This window comes from Thunnus albacares, chromosome 4, assembly GCF_914725855.1.
Source record: "Thunnus albacares chromosome 4, fThuAlb1.1, whole genome shotgun sequence".
Lineage (NCBI taxonomy): Eukaryota > Metazoa > Chordata > Actinopteri > Scombriformes > Scombridae > Thunnus > Thunnus albacares.
The window spans coordinates 18,509,969-18,531,194 of NC_058109.1; the positions used below are offsets into that span (position 1 = coordinate 18,509,969).

Consider the following 21,226-nt stretch of genomic DNA (forward strand, 5'->3'; position numbering starts at 1 on the left):
GACAGCCAGTCCATGTGTCATGTTGTGCCATGCCTTTTAAACCTGGAGGCGCACCTACTTTCCACCACTGTTGTTCTGAAGCCTGTCGCTCAATTGCTGCTGAGGTATCTGAGAGATTGGTTTGCTGGCATTCTCAACGCTGCATGTTGCAGCTTCAAAGCCACTGCAGCAGGAGCCTGCCTAGTGGACCCCAGTGGTTCATTTGTTCTGCTCTCACCAGAATTGAAATCTTTGCAGAGGGCAACAGAGTCCTTTGTACAGACCCTAGCAGGACAGTCTCATCCAACCACAGATGAAAATGCCTCAAGAGCCCCGACCACTGAAACTGCCTCACCAGTGCCCTATGTCCTCAAGAGTTACTCCTATCTTGCATCCTGCCTGGAAGGGAGCAGGTCAGGCAATAATATCATGAACACTCCATCAAGTGACATGACAAAGTACATGGATGAGATCCAGCAAGGAATTGTCTGTGACCACCAACTGGAGTTATGGAAGCCATGGGAAGCCATTTATCCATGAATTGCCCCAGTGGCTTTAGATTTCAGTCAGTGCCCCTGCCTCCTAAGCTTTTGTGGAGCACCTTTTCTCCATGTGTGGTCTGCTATCGTCTGGTCTGAGAATCAGGCTATGACTTCTTTTGAACAACGTGTTTTCCTCAAGATTAAGAAGGAGCTACTTGACTAAAGATATGTGGTAGCAGTGGTATGCATGGCTGTGTGTGTGTTTTACCTTCCTAGGGGTTCACACTTCTTTTAAAACTGTTTTGGTGTGTTGTAAAAGGTTTTTCCACAAGTTCATTCTGGCTATTAATGCAGACTATTTAAAGTTTTGCTTTTGCTTTAGCTCCAGGTGCTAATTAGTGGGGCTTAAAATGACTTTGCCCAATATGGGGCCTTTAATAAATGATGGTTTTATAAATCATATTTGATGTCATGCATTCTTTCATCTTACCTTTTTCAACTTCTATAAATCAAGGCTTTCCTTATAATACCTGAAAAAGTAAAACTGACACTAAAAATAAATAAAATCTAAACTAAAACTAGTCAATTCCTCAAAATAAAAATAAAACTACTTATGCACTCGTAAGATTAACTAAAACTAAACTGAAATCAAAAACCAAACTGAAACACTAAATTAGAAACTAATAAAAATTTCAAAACTGTAACTGATCTGCATACCTGGAGAAATATGTGTATTTTAGAATTTGTAGTATTCATGCCGTTTACAATGAGAGGGAAAGTATCTGATTATGCTAAGCTAACCAATGCTATTTGGTCATTTAGTTTAACATTATTGGCATAAATTTTTGTAACTTGAGATTTAGTGTATTTTTTTCTGTGAAATTTAAAGTGTCAGGTCAGATATGTTGATCATATTCCATAGTACAATCTAAATAAGTCAGATATTAGCAAACTAACATTAGCTCTGTCAGTCGGTTCATTCAGCTAGCTTATACGCAACAGTTCAACCTTGTTGTCAGCAGATGTAAATATTTTGTAAGAACTCATCTCTATGTAAGAACTAGTTTGTGTGGTGCAAGCGGTTTTAGTTTAGTGATGCGTAAATCTTCACTTAGTAAACACTTATGTTCTAATTAAGTTTGAACTTCGCTAGTGTAACTGCGGCCCCTGATACTATTTGTGATACATTGCTCTAAACTCCTCTGGTCTCCTATTGCTGGGACGTGTGCAAGAGCTGACCTCTCTGTGCCTTATGGTATTTCATCCACTCCTATTACATTAACAGGCCTTGTCTTGCAGACTTTACCATATTGATTCTCTGGCCCTTCCAGCAATCCTTTTAAAGAAAGAATGAGCTGAAGTCGAGGTGCAGCCATTAACAGGAGGGGAGAGGGGCACACATGAGAGGTGCTGTACAGCTCAGACTGAGATCAAGTAACACACAGGACATGGATGAGGAAAAATAATGACACATATGGGGTGATGTGTACATTGATGGACTAAAAAACAATCTTTAAAACAGTACTCTTATAGGAATTATGGGCATCTTGATAACACAAGCAGTAGAAACAGAATCAATTACAAAAAGGTAATGCAACTGCATTACCTTTTTGTAATTGATTCTGTTCACTGATGTGTACATTATGAAATGATGTTGACCAGATGGCATCTTAAAAGGAGGACAGTAAGTGCGAACTGTCAAGTCGAGTGTGTTACCAGTGCTGGCCACTGAACAGCCACCATGCTACATAACCCAGAGTTCTTGTTTAGTAGAGCACATAATCAGACTTTGCCACCAGCTGCAGCAGAATGTCTGCACTTGCAGCACAGTAGTACTCAGCACTCTTTGGCCACACAGTGGTACTTAAACAGTGGTGAGCATCCTATGGTAGGAAGCCTCACAAGCAGGAGTATTTTTTCTAATACTAGAAAACCAGATTCATCTACATCTACAACCATAACTGTGACTGATACTGATTGTATTCCTGCCTGAGCTGTGCTTGAAAGGTTCCTTTTCCCCTGCTGCTGGTGATCCTGCGCAGCCTGTCAAAACACTCAGAACTCTGGGCACTATTGGACTGTGGTGCCAGTGACATCTGACTCGTGCAATCCCAAAAGAACTGTCAGTGCCATGCCTGGAAAACCAGCATCTTGGTCTGTCGGTGTCTGACACTGCATTTTTACTGTCTCATCTGTGTGCCACCACTTACTACAAAAACACCACAGACCTAAATCCATATGTACAGACAAAATTCCCCAACTGCAAAATCTTCAGAAATACTTCATAACTGAAACTGAATACTGCAGCTCAATTTGACTTTGTGCAGATTGCAGCTCGTCTTCAAAATGGCTAACATGAGAGGAGTGACTCTCTAAAGCATGTAATGTGAAGGGGGATGGGGCTGGCTTCTATTATTCCTATCTCTCCCTTGACAGTAGTGGGTGAAAGTAAAGCTGGGGGTCAGTGTCTGTGTGAACCAATAGCCACCCCCTACTGAGCCCCACAGCACCCCAATCTTATCAGACATACAGCTACTGAAAGGTCACTGTTGTCAATGGCCCACAGGCAAGATATAGGTGGACAGGCAATCTCATAAAAAATAAGACTGGCTAAAAGGTAAGTTCTCTTTATGTTACTGAAGCTGACAGCTGCACTGTAGCTAAATAAAGGTGACACTGCCTCAGTGTTAGCCAAGCTGACAGCAGGTTAAAGGTGACGGAGCAGAAGCAGGCGGGTAGTTAACAGCACAGCTGTTGACAGATTCCCAGGTGGATGCTGGGACATTAGTGGCAGACAGCACACCCGGCCAGGGGCGGATTCTTGTAGAGAACAAAGACGGGAGTGGGCAGGGCTGGATTGGAGCTGAAAGGGACCTGGAGGAGTTGAGGCAGCTGGTCTATATTTAGACTTGCTGCGTGTGACTATGTGTCTGTATGTGTGTCTGTATGTGTTTAAAAAAAGTGCGCAGTGTGAAAAAAAGGTTCTCTTGTGTGAGCGTAGCAACAAGCAAGACATGCTGATTAGGAAATGTGTTCATGAGTGTACAGTGGAAAAAAATCTGCCTCAACTTCTAACATCTTAATCAATTTACAATCGAGAGATATTTTTCCTCATTCTAGTACACAGAGTGGCTTTATTTGCTGTCTGGTATTGTTTAATGAATAGTTTTATATTAATTTTTAATTAATTAATATTTAAAGAAACACTTTTGAAACAAGTTGATTTGTAACATTACTGGAGACTGCTTCAAATAATCTTAGGTCATGGGTCCTTTGCTGTAAGACAATAAGGTCTTAAGAGATCATAGTTACAAATGTTTTGATCTTTTTTTTTGCAGTGTAGTTCAACTATGATATCTCTACCAAGGTCAAACATGCCCTTTTTTCCTTATAATAAACATTGTCCAGATTCAAACCCCCACCAGTGCAGTCAAACTTCACCCTGTGTTTTAGCACCACCGCTTTTTCAGCTTAGAGGTAGCTAGGCAGGCATAGTAAATGCTTTCATCTTCTCCCAATCCTGTGTACATTGAAGCGGGAAGGAAGAGCCCCGGCCTCAGGGGCAAGTGGCCTGGAAGCTGAAGAATGAAGCCCGGGATCTTAGGCGGATGGCCTGGGGGCTGGACAGGGGCTCAGCAGGAAACCTCAGGTTGATGGCCTGGGGACTGGGCCGATGGGTGTAACAGACCTGGAGGGTGACCAGGATGCAAGACTGAAGGGCAGAGCAGGTCTGAAGGGTGACCAGGACGCAGGGCTGAAGAGCAGAGCACCTCTAGACGACGACCAAGATGCTGGCAACATAGGCAAAGAGGCTCTGGAGGATGGTCAGGAGGATGACCAGACAGACAGAGCAGCTCTGGAGGATGGCCTGGAGAATGGCAGCATAGGCGGAATCACTCTGGAGGCCGGTGACATGGTGGGACTGCTTTGGAAACCGGTGACAAAGGCTGGGCCACTCTAGAGGTTGGCAATGAGGCTGGAGATCTGGATGGGTGTCGGCAAGGGCAGCTGATAGCTTGGGAACAGGCTGTCGGCAGGGTTGGCTGATGGCTCAGGAACTAGCTCAGGCTGGCATCAGCAGGGGAGGCCGATGTCTCAGGAACAGGCTTGGCCTCAGTAGTGGCACTGGGCAGTGGAGATTCTGTGACGATGGGCTTCCAAGAGAGCCAGTGGTGTCTGGAGCCATGGGGACCACACCTCCTTTCGGAGGCTCCATGGTACCCCGTGAAAATGGCAAGGCAAGTCCTTTCAAAGGGTGACCGCTTGACATCAGGGTAGCTCCTCAGTTGTTCCTTATAAGGTTATTGGGGTTCAGGGACTGCAGGATTAGGACAGACAGGTAGCGGGCTAGCTGGCTCAGGACGGGAAGGCCGCAGGCTCACAAACCTGAAGGCTATAGTTGCCAGCAGTCTGCGGTGCGGTGGTTGTGAGTAGTCCGGGGTGCATGCTGCAAGCTAGCAGACCAGAGTACAGGCTGGAGTGCAGGCTGAGATGCAGGCTGAAGGCTATCATGCTGGTAGCTATCATACTGCAGGTTAGCTGACTGAGGTGCAGGCTGGGCTTCTCAAGTGTTAATGAAGTGCTCTGCCCACCCAGATAGCCATTTCCTCAACCAAGACTATGAAGACATTGCCTGGTGTGCCAATGATAAGGCTGTCTCTCTGTCCTCACTACTGGAGGTGTATTTCCAGTCATTACAATGGCACAAAAGGTTACAAGTCACCTCAAGTAGTTCTGGAGAAAACAATCCATCCGCTTGGTCCATTATTAGCCAGATAGTTTTGTCACAGCTGTTGCAAGCAGGGTAACAGGGATACAGAGGAATGACCCAAATGCAGATGACTGAGGCAGACTGATACATAGGTACATAGACTTTATGACTCTTTGAGGGAAAAAGTCTCATTCTGATGTGCTTTGGCCTTACTTTGACTCCCAAGTCTAGGTAATTTAATTAGCCACTTGAGATTTGGGAAAATTATACTTTATGAGAGCTCCATTTGTGTGGATAAATATAGATTATTAAACACAGAAAAAGAAACTGTAAGCAGTGTTCACATTACTAAAGCTGAAATGAGAATTAGTACTGACTGATTAGTAATTTGACAGAAAACTAATCAGAAACTATGGTAAATATAATGTTAGTTGCACACACACAAACTGCATACCAACAGCAGACTAGCTGCCAGCTAGCTAATGAAGAAAATCAAATATCCTGCTTCTCCTATCTACACTTGACTTTGGCATTCCATACATTACTCCATTATCATTCGGTCACATAGCGTTCCCAAAGTAACATGGGGAAAGGGGAAAACTGATTTTTTTTCTTCGTAATATCCAGTAGCATGTGTCAAATGTATTTTTGTGATATCAAACATTTCTGACCACCTAACTGACCGCCTCTCTACTGACTGCCTGACCCCCCTAAGGTCTTGCGTTAGGAACATTATGTGACTGAACAGGGGAGTAATGTACGGATTGCTGAGGTCACAAATGGGGCCAGGAGTTAGTTTAATATTCGATTTCCTCATACATGCATGGATGGATTTTCTTCACCTGCTAGCTCATCGCTGACTCTACATGTCATTTAGTGGACATATCCTGATATTTTTCTCAGGAGACAGGAGACCAAAACTGAGCCAAAAGGAGAGTGTATCCAGTTGGACTTTCATTCATCAGGTCAGGCAGCCAGACAAACAACTTCGAATCAATGCTAAAGTTGCCTGCTGCTTGACTGCTGGAAGTGAAAAGAGGCAATACGAGCCATAATGAGATGGTAATATGGTGGCAGCTGTGTATCTGTCAAATTGTTTGGAGTTTTGGTTTTGGTGGCTAAACATTGATCAGTGCGGCATAAAGGGTGTGTTGGGGGTAGTACTCTATACTGCAGTATACATACTTGCACAGAAAACAAATGGTCAAATGGCATAACTTGGATATAATAAAAATGTTTCAAGTCTGTAAAAAAAAAATATTTAACCATTATTTTACCAGGAGAACCTCATTTATATTAAAAATATCTTATTTTAACTGGTTTAATGGTTAAGGTATATATGTAATGTCTCCCCACATTAAAAGAGACTTCATTATCATTGAAGCGATGAAACAAACTGAACCACTTACTGTATCCAAAATGATACAAATATTAAAAATGTTATAAAAAAAAAACACTTCCTTTTTTTTGTAAAGCACCAACAGAATATGTTGAGAAAATTATGACTTACTGTATCATATGTTTTTGTTCTGTGGGTTTTATTGCTCACAGAACACACAATAGCATAAAAACTATTGTCATAATAAGGATCATAAATCCTTTGACAAGGTTTAATGAAATCCTGTTAAATGACATGCATTTAATACTTGGCATTTTTTTTCTATAATCATTGAATAATATAACTGCATTTTCCCTTTTGACTTGCCATAGTTTAAAAGCATAGGTGTAACAAATAATCTCGTTAATGAGGTCCTGTTATAGTATAGAGTCCCAGTAAGCCAGGCCACTGAGCCTACCTGTATAAAGGCAGGGCACTAGCACACCAAAACTGAATGTAGTCGTTATCAATTTTATCAGTTACGCCTGAGTTTGACAAGTCAAAATGTCAGCCATGAGAAAGGTCTACAGTGTAGGAATAGATTTAACGGCACATTTATGTGCCCATCGCTATTGAAATAATATTGTATGGCCAGATAATTTGGCCAGAATTACAGAATCGTACTATTGCATTTTATTTTGGCTCATGTCTAGTAATGTCAAACAGGGCTTCTGTGACATTTCTATAGCAATGATATGTAAAGACTTATTATAAGACAACAAATAAGCATAAGCCAAATGGGCTTTCAATGCAGTGTTATACTACAGCCAAGTTCAAGATAACTAATAATCTTTTTAGTTTAGAAAATGTTACTAAAAGTAACATGAAAGTGGGCACAAAATTCTATTGATAAAGTTATCTAGTTGGACACCAAACATGCTCTTACAGTGGTTTGGTCATGCTTGGTGTCATCACAGCTAAATAACTGCATCCATTAGAGAGTAGAACATGCTCAGAGTCTAGCTGGGGCAGCCGCTGGCCATACCAGTCTAATCAGTCTGTTAGTCATTTCCAGAGGCTGCTCTTACTTCAGCATGATACAGAAATAGGCCAGTGCTTCCTTTCTACTATTTGGATGTAACTGCAGAAAATGTAAATCCCGAGCGATAACAGCTAAAAAATGATGGCCTGTGAATCCCAGCCAATCCATGAAAACCTTTCATCAAATCCCAGCAGCCCTGAGCCATGCTGACTGGATTGCCTCGTCTCCTTTTTAGTGAGGATTCTATCATTTAGTTGAGGGCAATATATGGCTGCTGGTGGCTTACTGTGGAGCTGCTGAAAGTCACCATTAATACAGTCTAATATATTCATTACAACAGCAAATAAAATGATAGAAGCCTCTGAGAACAGCTGGATGAGCAGCTGGAGTAATAATGGAAACAGAAATTTTAATTCTCTTATGCAAATTCTGTATTATTTACTGACATGTAGGTATACGTTATGTCTGTCTGTATATGAATTATCATTTTGAAAAACATCAGCTCCATTTCAAACATTGCCATTTTTACTTACCTGTAATAGTCAGAATTTTGCATTACAACATAGTATGAGGCTGCACACACACAGAGCTCTGCAGCATACATGTCTTCATGATGGTGTATTGTTCAACTGTTCTTCAGTAGCTCTGCATTGAGTGGGATCTGCTCAGGGAAATGGTATTATGTTCTGCATGCAGATTTCTGACCCTATACTAACAGCTCTGCTGCCAGCACATAAAAAACTAGGTTAAGCATCTTCAAAGGCTTGGGAGGAAAAATGCACAGTGGATTTGGAGACTATGGCAATGTATTGCACCCCAGCATTAGAAGCATCTAACTAATGAACACTGCAGAACAGAGCCTATATTGATCTTTGCCAACTGAGACATTTGAACAATGCTGAACAATCTAATTTGTTTAACAGCATCTCATGCCATCTGCTCAGATTTATACGTTAGTAACTGTTGACAGAAGGATGACACCAAAGAAACTCAGCAACCTTAAGACTTCATTGGCATCCAAAAGGTGTGACCATTAGACCTAAATGAAATGAAGAGGTATGCTTTTATGCGTTAAATGAGCAAATGTAAATGTGTCAGAGGCTTGCTCCAAATCCTGACGTGATAAGACTTTTAATCAAACTCCTGAAGAAAGAATACATTACTGCTGCTTTCAGCATTCCCACCGAGAGCAGTAAAGCAGTAAAGACAGCAAGGAAAGGAGAGTTATGTCTGACACAAGCACCCCAGTGTCTACTATTATCCGCCTGCAATCTCAACATATCTCCCCTATGATGAAGTACTGCTGGCTTGGTATCAGGAGATGTATCTTGAGAAATATCTACTTTTAATGGTGCCTACAGATTGTGAGATTTCAGCAATCTTACAAGTTTATTGCAAGCCACACTGTGTGGCATGGATCTGATAAACTTGGGTACGACATCAAGTTTGATGTATGTAGACTGCACAGTGATCACCTACTGAATCGTAGGCTATGACACAAATCAATATACAAGAAAACGTCATCAGCGTGTGTCATCCATCTGCACTGCTATAGTGGTAAACAATGAAGCTAAGCAAGAATTGAGCCCTTGCAATAGTGGTATTTATATGTATGGAAAAAAATCCAAAGAAGAGGAGGAGGAGAAGAACGTGGACCTGGTCATGGCGACAAGATTTTCTTCTTTGTTGGAATCCCAAACATTTGTTTTGCTTGTTTTACCTCCATGATTGGATGTCGCATTGATCAGTGTGTCATTTCATGCTGAATTCCTGTTGGTTGGTTAGTAGACATAGGACATAGCAGCAGTCACATTGTGAGATGGTTATCCTAAATTTCTGACACTGTCAGAATTTTGTCCAGGCTATCTTTGGTTGCAAGACCAAACTTTGAACCTCTCTCACAGTGCGACATAGGACCACCGTTTTGGAACAATGACCAAAGATTTTGCCAGGTTTCTTTCATGTTGGTCATCTTTTGTCTTGGACAGCCCAAAATCGCACAGTGTATACCCGGCTTAAAACATGCACAATCAACACCATAGATAATCAAATCAAAATACATCTAGAGTAAACATTATAAACATGAAAGAATCATAACTAGGTGATTATTTCTGAGGATTTGTCAGATCATATATCACATTTCATTATTTTGACACATTTTGACATTTGATTGTTGATGTGGTGACTATATGTCCATTATAATATCATAACAGTGTTTTTACACTTGGGCCAAATGCAGAGTTTTTTCAGAGCACCAGGTTTGGTGAATTCCTGTCAAATCTTGAGATGGTCATAAAAAACTAGGAGTGCACTGATCCAACTTTTTCTCTCTGGATATTGATTCTGATACCTGTCATGACTGAATTTATTTTTTATTGATATTGACAAAACACTGTATTTAATGTGGAGTGATGCCATGGCCGATATCCCATCCACTTAATAAGCTCAGTATAAGATCCATATAGGATCAGTCCTGGAAACCCTAGAAAAAAGAATTCAGGTCAACTTTAAAGTAGGCACACTCCAGAAACAGGAATGGTTGGCACCACAAACAAATGCTATCTGCTCCACCCCATGTAGTATAACAAGATGACAGGTTGATCATTTCCCATTTTGTCATGTTATTAATCATGGAGGCCAGAAATGTGATGCGGTGGTCTATAGCTGAGACAGAAATGTGTTTCTGAATAGAAAATAAGAAATCATATCTATGACAGAAATATCTTTGATAGTGTATACTGCTGGGCAATCAATCCATGGTTTGCAAGGATCTTATGTGTGAGTGTCAAGTATTTGGGCCAAGTGTGAAAACCCTCCCAGACATATCACCTGTAGGCTTCTGAACGTACCTGACAGGCTTGGTAAAGCAGCTGGTGCTCAAACTTTTTGATGCCGAGGATATTCTGGAACATCTCGTACAGCTGGTCCTTGCTGAGGATCAGCTCGGAGGCTGCGCTGGCAGTCATGCGTTGCTGTGCCTTGCGTGGATCCTCGTCGCCACGGTAGATGGTGTCAAACTTGGCCATCCAGGAGCTGAGCACCGTCTCCTTGCTCAAGCCGTCAATCTCTGGAAGGCTGCGCACACGCTTCTCGATGTGCCTCTTGAACACATCCCTGAAATCAGTGGCTGAGAAGCCGCCGCTCTGGACCATTTTAGCCACACGGTCGCTTTTTAAGAATACCTAGATTGTGAGAAACCAAAAACGAACACTTATTATATTAAAAGACAAGTAATGATATGGTAAGTCAAAACTCCTGAACAGACTCAAATTTACAATACATTACATTACAATTTAACTGTTTCTGTGTTTGTGATGAGGATATTCACTGACAAGTAGCTGTTAATTTTGAATTGAAAAATCAAAGGCATATACAGTATATAAGGCTGTGACTCCACATGGCCAAGGCTGCCTTCTGCCTCCTGCTAATGACAGACTATCAGGGACAGAGGCAGACAAGACTATTTTGTCACTGCATCAGGGAACAAACCATCAGAGCTGATTGCTTTGTCACTCTGACAGTCACATTTTGTTCTTGGCATCCATTATGGCGAAAAAGCAATGGCGACTGTACTGAAACATTACAGTACCCTTGTCATTTGGTGCATATATCAGTGGAAGACAAAGGTTTGCAGGCTGATATTAACGACATATTAAGTCAATTTTTGGGTTCTTGCCTGGAGGAGTGTTTGTGGCTCAAAGAGCAGACCATATCCTTTTTGCCAAAGACAGTTCACAAAAGAATCAGTGATCATCCATAATTTAGCTAATAATAGTGGCCCTCACTGTTTCAATAAAGATGCCACATTAAGTGGATGTGAAAATTAGCATATTTTTAATCACTTGACCATGTTTCTTTGTGATGAATTGAAAAAAATCTACATACTTCAGACAAGATGCTTATTAGCTTAAGAGAAAAAAACATGTTCATCTGTACTGTACATACACATCATCTTTACATAGTGCAAAAGTGCTCAAGTTAAAAAGTGACAAGAAAACATGTTTCAGTCTTTCCACAATCATCAGTGTCTTGCCAAGGTCTAGCAAACACACTTTTTAAAACAACGAGCAGGCCATATTGATTTCAAGTGTTTCCAATTAGGTTATCACTCAGAACATTTTCCAGGATGTTTTAGTATTCCAGTATCATGCGCAACCTCTTTGCCACACAAGTACAATAATGATTATCATTACAATGCATCTTTAGATTATATATCAAAATGTAATTGTTTTGACAGCCACAGCCACAGGTCTTGATGAAAAATGTGAGTATGTGCGCTAAATAGAAGCACAGACTGATTTGTTGTCAGGTGTAAGGATCGCCTCCTCACCTAGATGTCAAAACATTACTACAAACATGGGATATTTTATGTAGCACGTCTTGAAAAAAACTGTAAAGGCCTACTTAATACTGCCTACCACTCATTTTCAATACTATTTTGTACCTTTATTGGAAAGTCAACAGTAGCAAGTGATGGGACATGTGTAGGGAGAAGGGAAAGACAAATGACCAGTAATCAAACTGGTTATATTTACATGTTATACATCTCAGACTAGAGTTTGGTAGGGCACTGATGAGACATTTGTCTTGTCATTTTTTCACTCGAGCCCTTCTCCCAGTATGTGAGTGAGCATCACACAAGACTGGGTACATATTTCAAAGCTTTAAAATATTAATTAAAATCACAGATGTTGTGTTATAATTCGTTATAATTTTCATCACCCTTCTAGCTTCACATTAACTTAAATATCATAAACTACATTTATGTTTAGCTGTCACATATAGCTCATCCTGTAATTAACCTCCATGGCTGTCTATATGGATTCACTTTTTTTTTTCATAATGTATATGCTTTTTTCCATCACAGATTTGACCTTTAACACATTCTGCTGTCTGTCATGCCTTTTGTATTGTATGCCTGGCAATAATAACTTTTTCATCTGTGGACTGAATAGTGAGGTTGGAAAGATGGCTGTGTCAGCCACATGCTTTGACTCATAATCTGTGAAAAGCTTCAGCCACCATTTTACCACTCAGCTGCCTAGATACAAGCATTTTGACATGGCAAAGCAAGAGTTGTGCAAATTGCTTCTTTTGAATTTCTGGACTGAAAACAGGCCATTGCTAAATTTCAAATCTTCTACAAAAGTGATCCTGAGGATACTTTTGTAGATATATATATATGTATTAACAATACTGTACATTACATATGTCACAATTTTGTTATAGTTATCAGTAGATATTACATAATCAGCTGCATTTTTACATTTCTTTAGTAACCAGAAATGCACACATCTATGAATGACATACTGTATTTCACATAGCACAACACCTTCAGTGACTAATTGAAAGCAATCCAATCCCTGTGCTTAAATAACAAAATGGTTCTGCCTGTGATTGCGCTGCCATGTTTATGGAGAGTTGGTACCTCATAGTAGCTCTGCACAGCATTGATGAATGCTTCATCAGCCACAATTTGTGTGTCTCCATTGAGGAAGGCCTGGAAGCGATCCTTGGTCTGCTGAAGCTGCTGCTTGGTTATCTGTGAAAGCAAGAAACAGAAGACACCTCATCATTAAAGCCAGAATAGAAAAATGTATCAAAACAAGCACACATTAGTTTAAACAGCAATACTATCCACCCATTTTTGAATTGCTTATTCTGGTCAGGTTCACATTAGCTACAGCGAGTAGAGCAGCCTCAACTTGCTATGGTAGTCAGTATTACTGGTGTTACAGGGTGTTAGAGCATACACCCATCACATTACTCGGCCACCACCCCCCATGTTGTTGTTTTTTTCTTTAATAGAAATAAAACCCATTTAATTCATTTTCACGTATTAGTGCCTTGGTTCATCAAATAAAAAAACTCTAATTTGTAAAATACTAAGCACGTTATCAATACTTAGTCGGACGACATGCTACAATTAAAAACTGACAGTGTCTTCTCCATGACCGTCCACAGCAGCAGCAGAGTCGCAACACAGAGTATCAACCTGTAGCAACCTGTCACTAACTCATTAGTATGGGGAAGATTTAAACAAAAAAATCTAACGTTTAAAATCAAAGTAAGTGCTCTACAGATATTGAGCGTTATTGACAAATATCTTATCTTGTAAAATGTCTGGTGTAACCGGGTAACACTGGTGTTGTTACAAGTATATTAACTGGTGGGAAAATTTCCTCACCGCGCCGTCCTTAGAGCAGCCCAAACAGCAGCTCCAGAACTTTTCTACAGCTTCTCTTGGGGGAACACTAAGTACTCCCAGGCCAGCTGGGAGTTGTAATCCCTCAAGTGTTTCCTTGGTCTACCCCTGAATCCCCTTATAGAAAAGTCCTGCTCTAAACACCTTTAGAGAAATGTGGCCAGGAGGCATTCTTACTAAGTGCCCAATGACAAGTGGCTCCTGTCAGTGCAAAATAGCAGCCACTTAATAACAAGGTCCTCACAAATATCTGAGCTCTTCACGCTATCACACGGAGTGTGACAAAGCACCTCATCTCAGCTGATTGTATCCACAACTCATTCTTTCAGTCTCTATCCAGAGATCTTGACCTCAGGTAAGAGAGCAGGACCTAAGATTGACTGTTAAATTGAGAGCTTTGCTTTATAGCTCGGCTCCGTCTTTACTGCTGCAGTCTGATACAAAGTCTGCATTACAACAGCCAGTGCCCCTAAATGCTGGTCAATCTTACCATTTTTACAATCGCTCATGAATGAAACCTCAAGGTACCTGAATTCTTCCACTTGGATTCTCCCTTCTAACCTAGACTGAGCAATCCACCAGCCCAACCACATCTCACTCAGCTGCAAACTGCTCCAGTGGATATTGTCAGTCACAGTCCAGTGAAGCCAAAAGGACAACATCATCCGCAAATAGAAGAAATGCTACCCCAATATCACCCAACTGGACAGTGTCCAGGCCTCAGCTGCACTTTAGCAGCAGTAGCAGCAGGCAACTTTTATCAGTGAAAAAGCTCTGAAAAACCCACTGTATGTTACTTGCCCAGCACCAAACAGCAGATGGACAAAGTTATCAGCTAGCTGGTGAACAAAGTGTAGCATTTAGCAGATATTTCTTTCAGGGAGTTGGTCAAGACCAAAACCAGAATTGCATATTAGACTAACATTCACTTGGTGGCCAGAAACACGACTCCAAATGAATGCTGATGTTGCTCCGTAGCTGTGGGATTGGTAAGTAGCTTGGTGTCAAATTCGCCATATGAACTTAAAAGGTAATAATATGTCAAGTGTTGCAATTACTACTTGTTTCCGCTGCGTCCAAGTGGCCAAAGACATCAGTTATTGCATTGCATTGCATGATTTTACATTTGATCAAAATAATACTGAACAATTTAATAAAAATGTCTTGCTTCACTTATAAGTCGCTTTGGATAAAAGCATCTGCCAAATGACAAAATGTAAATGAAAATGGTCAATAATAAGCCAGGAGTTGCATTACACATGTGTGATGTTTCTCCATCTCTCCCATTGTTTCACCTCATACAGGTCTGGATGTCCTTGGATTGATTTCACAGGGGTTACTGAGTCAGTGACCTAAGAGTCAATAGACTGACAATCTCCCTCTGACAACCGCCATCAATCTACAGCTCAAGCTGTTGCATATATCAAACAAGCACAAGGACCTGCTGGTAACGTGTGTGTCTACATGCATTCAGTTGCACATCGCAAGTGACAGACTTTGGTGTAGGAGTGTGATGGAGAAGTACCACATATCATGTGCCTGTGAAGCAATCTCAACACCATCTGCGTGTTCATCGTACTACCCCAACTCCCTTCACTGATGCCCAAAAAACGAGAAATAATCATATAGCATAAGATTTCTCTATCAGAGCCAAAGTGAAAATGTCAGAGTTTTGTCCAAAAAGGTGAATATGCATTATGAAAAGACAACTGTAGACACACACACACTGTAAGTTAATAGTGAGATGACCTCTCCATTACTGCTAATTAAAATACAAACAAACTCAAAACTCAAAGTCTCACAAGCCATTTCACCAAGAAGCCACACCTGCTGCTACAGCCAATTGACATTCACCGTGGTAGAGAGAACCTCTGCATCATATACCACTTAATGTCTAAACATAAAGGATCCACTTACAACACGTAACAGCACATCAACAACATCAGAGATCAATACTTCTGCTTGTGCGTCAAGGTTTCAGGTTTATTCATTTTTGCAGCAGCTAGATGTGAGATTAAAGAGAAAGTGTGGACAATCCCTGCTATGTGTTAATAGACCATGGTGTTCAAGGAACATCCTGAGGCAAGAAATGTTAATATTAACACCAGTATGCAAATCAGTCCAGTCTATGGAGACACTTGGAGGCTGAAGCCAACATACTTGCCCTTGGTTGCTTGTCCATTTCTGAAAGTGAGAGATACATACTGTACATCCTGCAGCCATACAGTGATGTAATGGTTTGAGTTAATACTCAATTCTTTTACTCATGAGAACAAGTTTCTTTATTAAATTTTGTTCCAAAGTCGGAGTCTTATGTATAGTATACATTTTAATTAAAAATAGTAAATTGAAAAATGTGTGCATATGCTCAGGACGGCATGACGAGTGATAAGCTACAATCAATTCAATCCAGAAAAGCAGTATGAGTAATGTGTAACATAGTGAGGGAGGATATGGACTGAGATGGTTTCTATTGAAGAGCTGCTGGGCTTTTGAAAGAAGGCACAAAAACAGACTTGAACCAAGCAGACTGAAATGTTTTAGGGCAAAGTTAACACTTGTGCTAGTAGACCTGAGGTCACACATACTGTAGCTTTCTTGAACACAAGCTAACACTGATATATGACAACATCTTTACTGCTTGGATTGTCCAAAAGCAACTAGACTATGGTGACAAAGTATGCCTCTGATCAGTTTCAATGTATTTTAGCAAGGAGCTGTAATTAGGGCTGTAACAATAAGTCAGATGATCAATTTGTCGATCGATAGACAATTAATCAGCAGCCATTTCCATTTGGCAAAAAAAAAAAAATGCAAAAAATAAGCTGCTTGTAGCCTCTCAAATGAGAGGATTTGATGCTTTTCTTTGTCATACTGTGTATGATATTAAACTAAATAGTTTCAGTTTTGTTGTATAAAACAATAACAATCTGAAGACATTAACTTGGGATCTGGGAAATTATAATGAGCATTTCATATTTTCTAATATTATTTAGACAAAATGGTCAATTGATTAATCAAGAAAATAATTGGCATCTTAATTGACAATGAAAATAATCATTAGTTGAAGCCCTACAGTAGCTGTAATCCATGTGATTGGACACTTTTAACCTGTGCATATGAATTTTGTCTTTCTTTTTTCACATATAGCTACAGAAGAATCAGAGGATATTAGAATAAAATGGAGGTGATGGGTTATTGGCAGTCATCCAAACGCTGGCACAAAGCATTTGTGTTTACCTGATGATTTTACCATGAAAGGTCAAATCTAATAATACTTTTGCTTCTGCTGACAGTTTCTCTCAGCCGATCTGACTTAACTGTATGTGACAACACAGCAAGCTGTTAACTCTGTGTGTGTGTTTGTGTGTGTATGTTTAGAGCTGACAGTACACAGCGGTAAACCAGGTGAAATGTGCTCACTTCTTGACCAAAGTCTGCTCAAATGCATAAAATATTTATGACTTTCCATTCTGCATGCTCTTTATTTGATCACTGATTGGAAAACTGTGCTGATTAGCAATCGGGTTGATGGATGACAGAAAATGCCTCCATTTTCATCAGTATTGCCAGACTCCCCAGACATACTTTTGCTGCTTGCTCTTATTGATTCTCTCTCTGTGGCTCTTATTCAGATTGCAGTGTAACGCAGTGATTCATTGGCTTGCAATGAAGTAGGCAGTGATATTAATCACCCTTAACATATCAATAGAGGATCATTGCATGGGTCTGATCTACAGTAACTTCATTACAGTTCAAATTTGACTTTATAGCTTGATACAATTTTTGAGTCGCCATGGAACATTTAATGATCTAAGAATATTTAATTAAAAATTGGCATATTTCAATATTTTTTGTAATTTATGTCCTTCAAACTTTATATAACTACTTGAAATAGTTTTCATGTATTACATTTGGATAGACAGTTCATTATGGGATTATACAGATTGTATGTCATGCAGGAAAAATCTGAATCTGCTTCAACTTAATATAATATATTTCAAAATACACCATACAGTATATGCTCTGCAGTTTAATAACCATTGAACCTCTAGCGCAGATTCACAGTATCAAGCCCCCTTTTTATTTGAATGGACTGCAGGAGAAATTCTATACATTTGGTAGGATGCACAAATTTTCACAGCATAAAACATGATATTAGTGTCCTCAACGGTAGCTTTGACCCTGAATGTATCACATGTAACTGATGTGCAATAAACACTGTTTTCCAAGTGTTTTATCTCTTCATCAATTAGTCATTCATCTTTCGCCACTTATCTCTGTTTCCCTCAAATGAAGCAGAGAGAGAAAGATGAGTGCAGGTCATATTCAAATTTGAAAGTGATTAAAGGGCTCTAGAAGAGCAGCTCTTCTCTCTCTCACTCTGTGTATGTGTGAAAGTGCATTTGCTGGATATCCATGTGTCTATAAAAAAAGAAAGACCAAACCATTATAACAGAAGGTTACATAACACCTGTAATTCACAATGATTATACACAGAATAATGATGGAGGATTCGGTTCATATTGATCATTATATCTCTTTGAAATGTTTGGCTTGTGAGGTATGCAAAATATCAGCTGTCCTTGCAGTGCTGCGATGAGTGGATTAATTAGCTAATGGAATGCGGTATATACTTTAGCTATAGCGTAGTTCAGTGCAATAAAGCCTCTGCTCTGCTGACTCACTCTAAACCTTCTTCTAGAAGTTCCAGTAACATTGAAAAGGGAAGTTAAATTAAGGTGTTTTCCAAAATTAAATGGCTGCAAAATAGACGTGCTCTTTTCAGCAGTGGGCAGTAAACCTGTAATTCATTTATAAAAAATAGACCAAAATTATACATGTTAAGACAGCAACAGCTCAATCTAAAATGTAAATGTAAATGTGTCTAAAACATTCAATGGAGAGACTGCAGATAAAACTTATTTTGATATGCTGTGAGTTTACCAAATTAAAATTTATTTCAGCATAAAAACAAGGGTGAGCTTTCCACTGAGATCAGATGTACAAAGTGGTGAAAGAATATCATGCAAACTAAAGTTCTTATCGTGCATATATCTATTGTCTCAGGAAGAGCTGCCTTCCAATGCTGTTGTTGGTTTTCAGCAAACATGGTATCAGTCGATCCTCTCGCCAGACAAAGCACATTTCATTCATGTTGCAGATGACACCAACAGCGCACATCTGAGTAAACAGCAAACACAAGTACGAGAGCGAGCACTGCATGACAGCTGCACAAAATCTACCAGCAACTGGCCTCTTCAAACACGAAACACCAGCACCATGAAGTGACCGCGCTCGCAAAACTACATTTACACAAAGGCAGATGCACAAGCTATTATCTCCAACCAGACGTGCTCACATACATTTGTTCTAAAGACACACAAACACAGCGTTGTGTGAGTAAATACCACTCCACTAGGTTAGTAAACAGGTCTATACTGTGCAGACAGAGACTGAAACACGGTAAACAGGGGTAGAATAGGAAGCTCTGGCTCTGTATAACCAGTCTCCACACTGTTGCCATATTCAGGAGTTGTGGCACCACTGATATATACAGGAGAACACTGTGTATGCTAAGCCCCTTCTTGTAACAGTCATCCATTATCACACTGCCGACTCACTGGCAGCACCCATCCAGCTCAGCTGGTTCCTCATTATGCTCATTCAGTTAGCAAGCAGAAAATAAGCTCTTACAAAACTATAACATAAATGGTGTGGACATGTGGACTTTCAGGGTATGGGGAGGAGAAAAATCAATAGGGCAATTTGCATATATTGGCCCAAAACAAGTAAATCAGTCCTGTCTTTTCCATTGCATAGCACACTTAATGTAAGCAAATTTAGACCCACATGGTTCACATACTAACATATTAAAGTGGTAGTCATTCGTTCTGCCTGCTTCTAATTAAATTCAATTGAAGATTTATACTCAAAGCATTCATGTTTACTACTTTTCAAGCACCAACTTCCTGTTTCTTTGCTCATATTAATCACTCAGCATTCAGAAAATCTACACGCTAATGCTGTAGCATGAAGATTTTGTAATATTTGTTTGTTAAGGTCTTTGGCTGGTGCATAATGCTAATTACCAGACAGGAAGATGCACAGTATGTTTCTCTTGGTGAAATGTACGTAGTAGAGCTGAAACAATGAATTGCTTAATGAATAAAGTCAATCTGTTAATTAATCTGTAATAATTTTAATAACCATCAAATTGTTTCAGTCATTTTATTAAACGTGCCAAACTCGCTGGCTCCAGTCTAATTGTGAGCATTTGATGCTTTTCTATGTGAAATTGAATATCTTTGAATTTGGTATATTTGATCAAGCAAAACAAGCCATTTAAAGATGACACCTTGGGGTCTCAGAATTGTGATGGGCATTTTCTACTATTCTTTGACTTTTCATGTAATATTGTTTGAGCAATTAATCTTAATACGGTCAACACATCAATCAATACTCAAAATAATTGTTAGTTGTGGTTCTAGTATTTTGAATTCCAAACTGAACTAGGAAATGCAATTTCTGAAGACATTGCGGTGCGAATGCTGGTTGTTGAAAAACTAATGCTAAACTGGATTGCTGGCTTTAATTTGGATGAATAAGCAGCTGAAGGAGAATGAATGATTCGGAAAAGTGGGAATTTAAAAGGTGAATAAAACTCCTATGAAAGATGTGAAACATTTTAAAGTTTGAATGGAGCATGAAGAGTTGAAAACACACTACTGCAATACTACAATGCTGTTTTATACAGTAGAGCACACAAAGCTCACTGTTGGTTTCTCTCTCATCAAGAATCTAAGACATAAATCCTTTCCTTCCACTCTTCTTTTTCCCTCTTACTCTGTCTAGTCAACCTCTCTCTTTCTCTCTCTCTGCTTTTAATGGACGAATTTCTCAAATACAGTATTTATTTCTTTATGCCAGCCTGTTTGCCTTTTTTGATGTTTAATAAGGTTCGCATCATGTAGAGTTATCAGTAGGAAATGGTTCAAGTTGTTGTGAAACTAGATCACACAGATTACATTAGTCAGACTTCATGGGATGTAGTCTTTACTGTGTTCAACAACACATTTGAAGATTGTAGAGGAAAAGGAAAGATTTAGCAAAATATTTCACTGTGTCATGTTTAACAAGGTGAACAAGAATATTCAAGGGTTAGGCTTAAAAAGAAAATACTTAGCTTGCATTAGCATTGATAGTAATGCTCCTTCTGTCATTTTACATCAATGATAGTAATCAATGCATTGATTTTGAGCACTGAAGAGAACACAAGAGCTCAGACGAAGATTAAGGTTTGATGTTTGATAGGAGGGGATTGGCATAGACACTCTGTATTAAGTAGTTGGCATAGGAACATGTGACAACCGTGATAATGCAGGAGAGAAACTTAAAGTGAGCGTCTACCTAACATACAGACTCACAATGGCCTGGGGCTGGTGTTTGTGTTGTTTATGCTTCAGTGAGAGTCATCAGAGGGAAAGAA

General features: G+C 39.8%; 1 protein-coding gene across 15 annotated transcripts in view; it reads right to left on the reverse strand.

Moving 5' to 3' along the window:
- cadpsb (Ca2+-dependent activator protein for secretion b) overlaps positions 1-21,226 on the reverse strand; it is a 68,155-nt gene that overhangs the window by 39,312 nt on the left and 7,617 nt on the right. For all 15 annotated transcript variants that reach the window (XM_044349850.1, XM_044349846.1, XM_044349851.1 and 12 more), the window contains exons 2-3: positions 12,961-13,074; positions 10,382-10,714 (exon numbers count right to left, since the gene is read on the reverse strand). In XM_044349850.1, the coding sequence (XP_044205785.1) occupies positions 10,382-10,714; positions 12,961-13,074 (447 nt within the window). The remainder of the gene's footprint in view (positions 1-10,381; positions 10,715-12,960; positions 13,075-21,226) is intronic.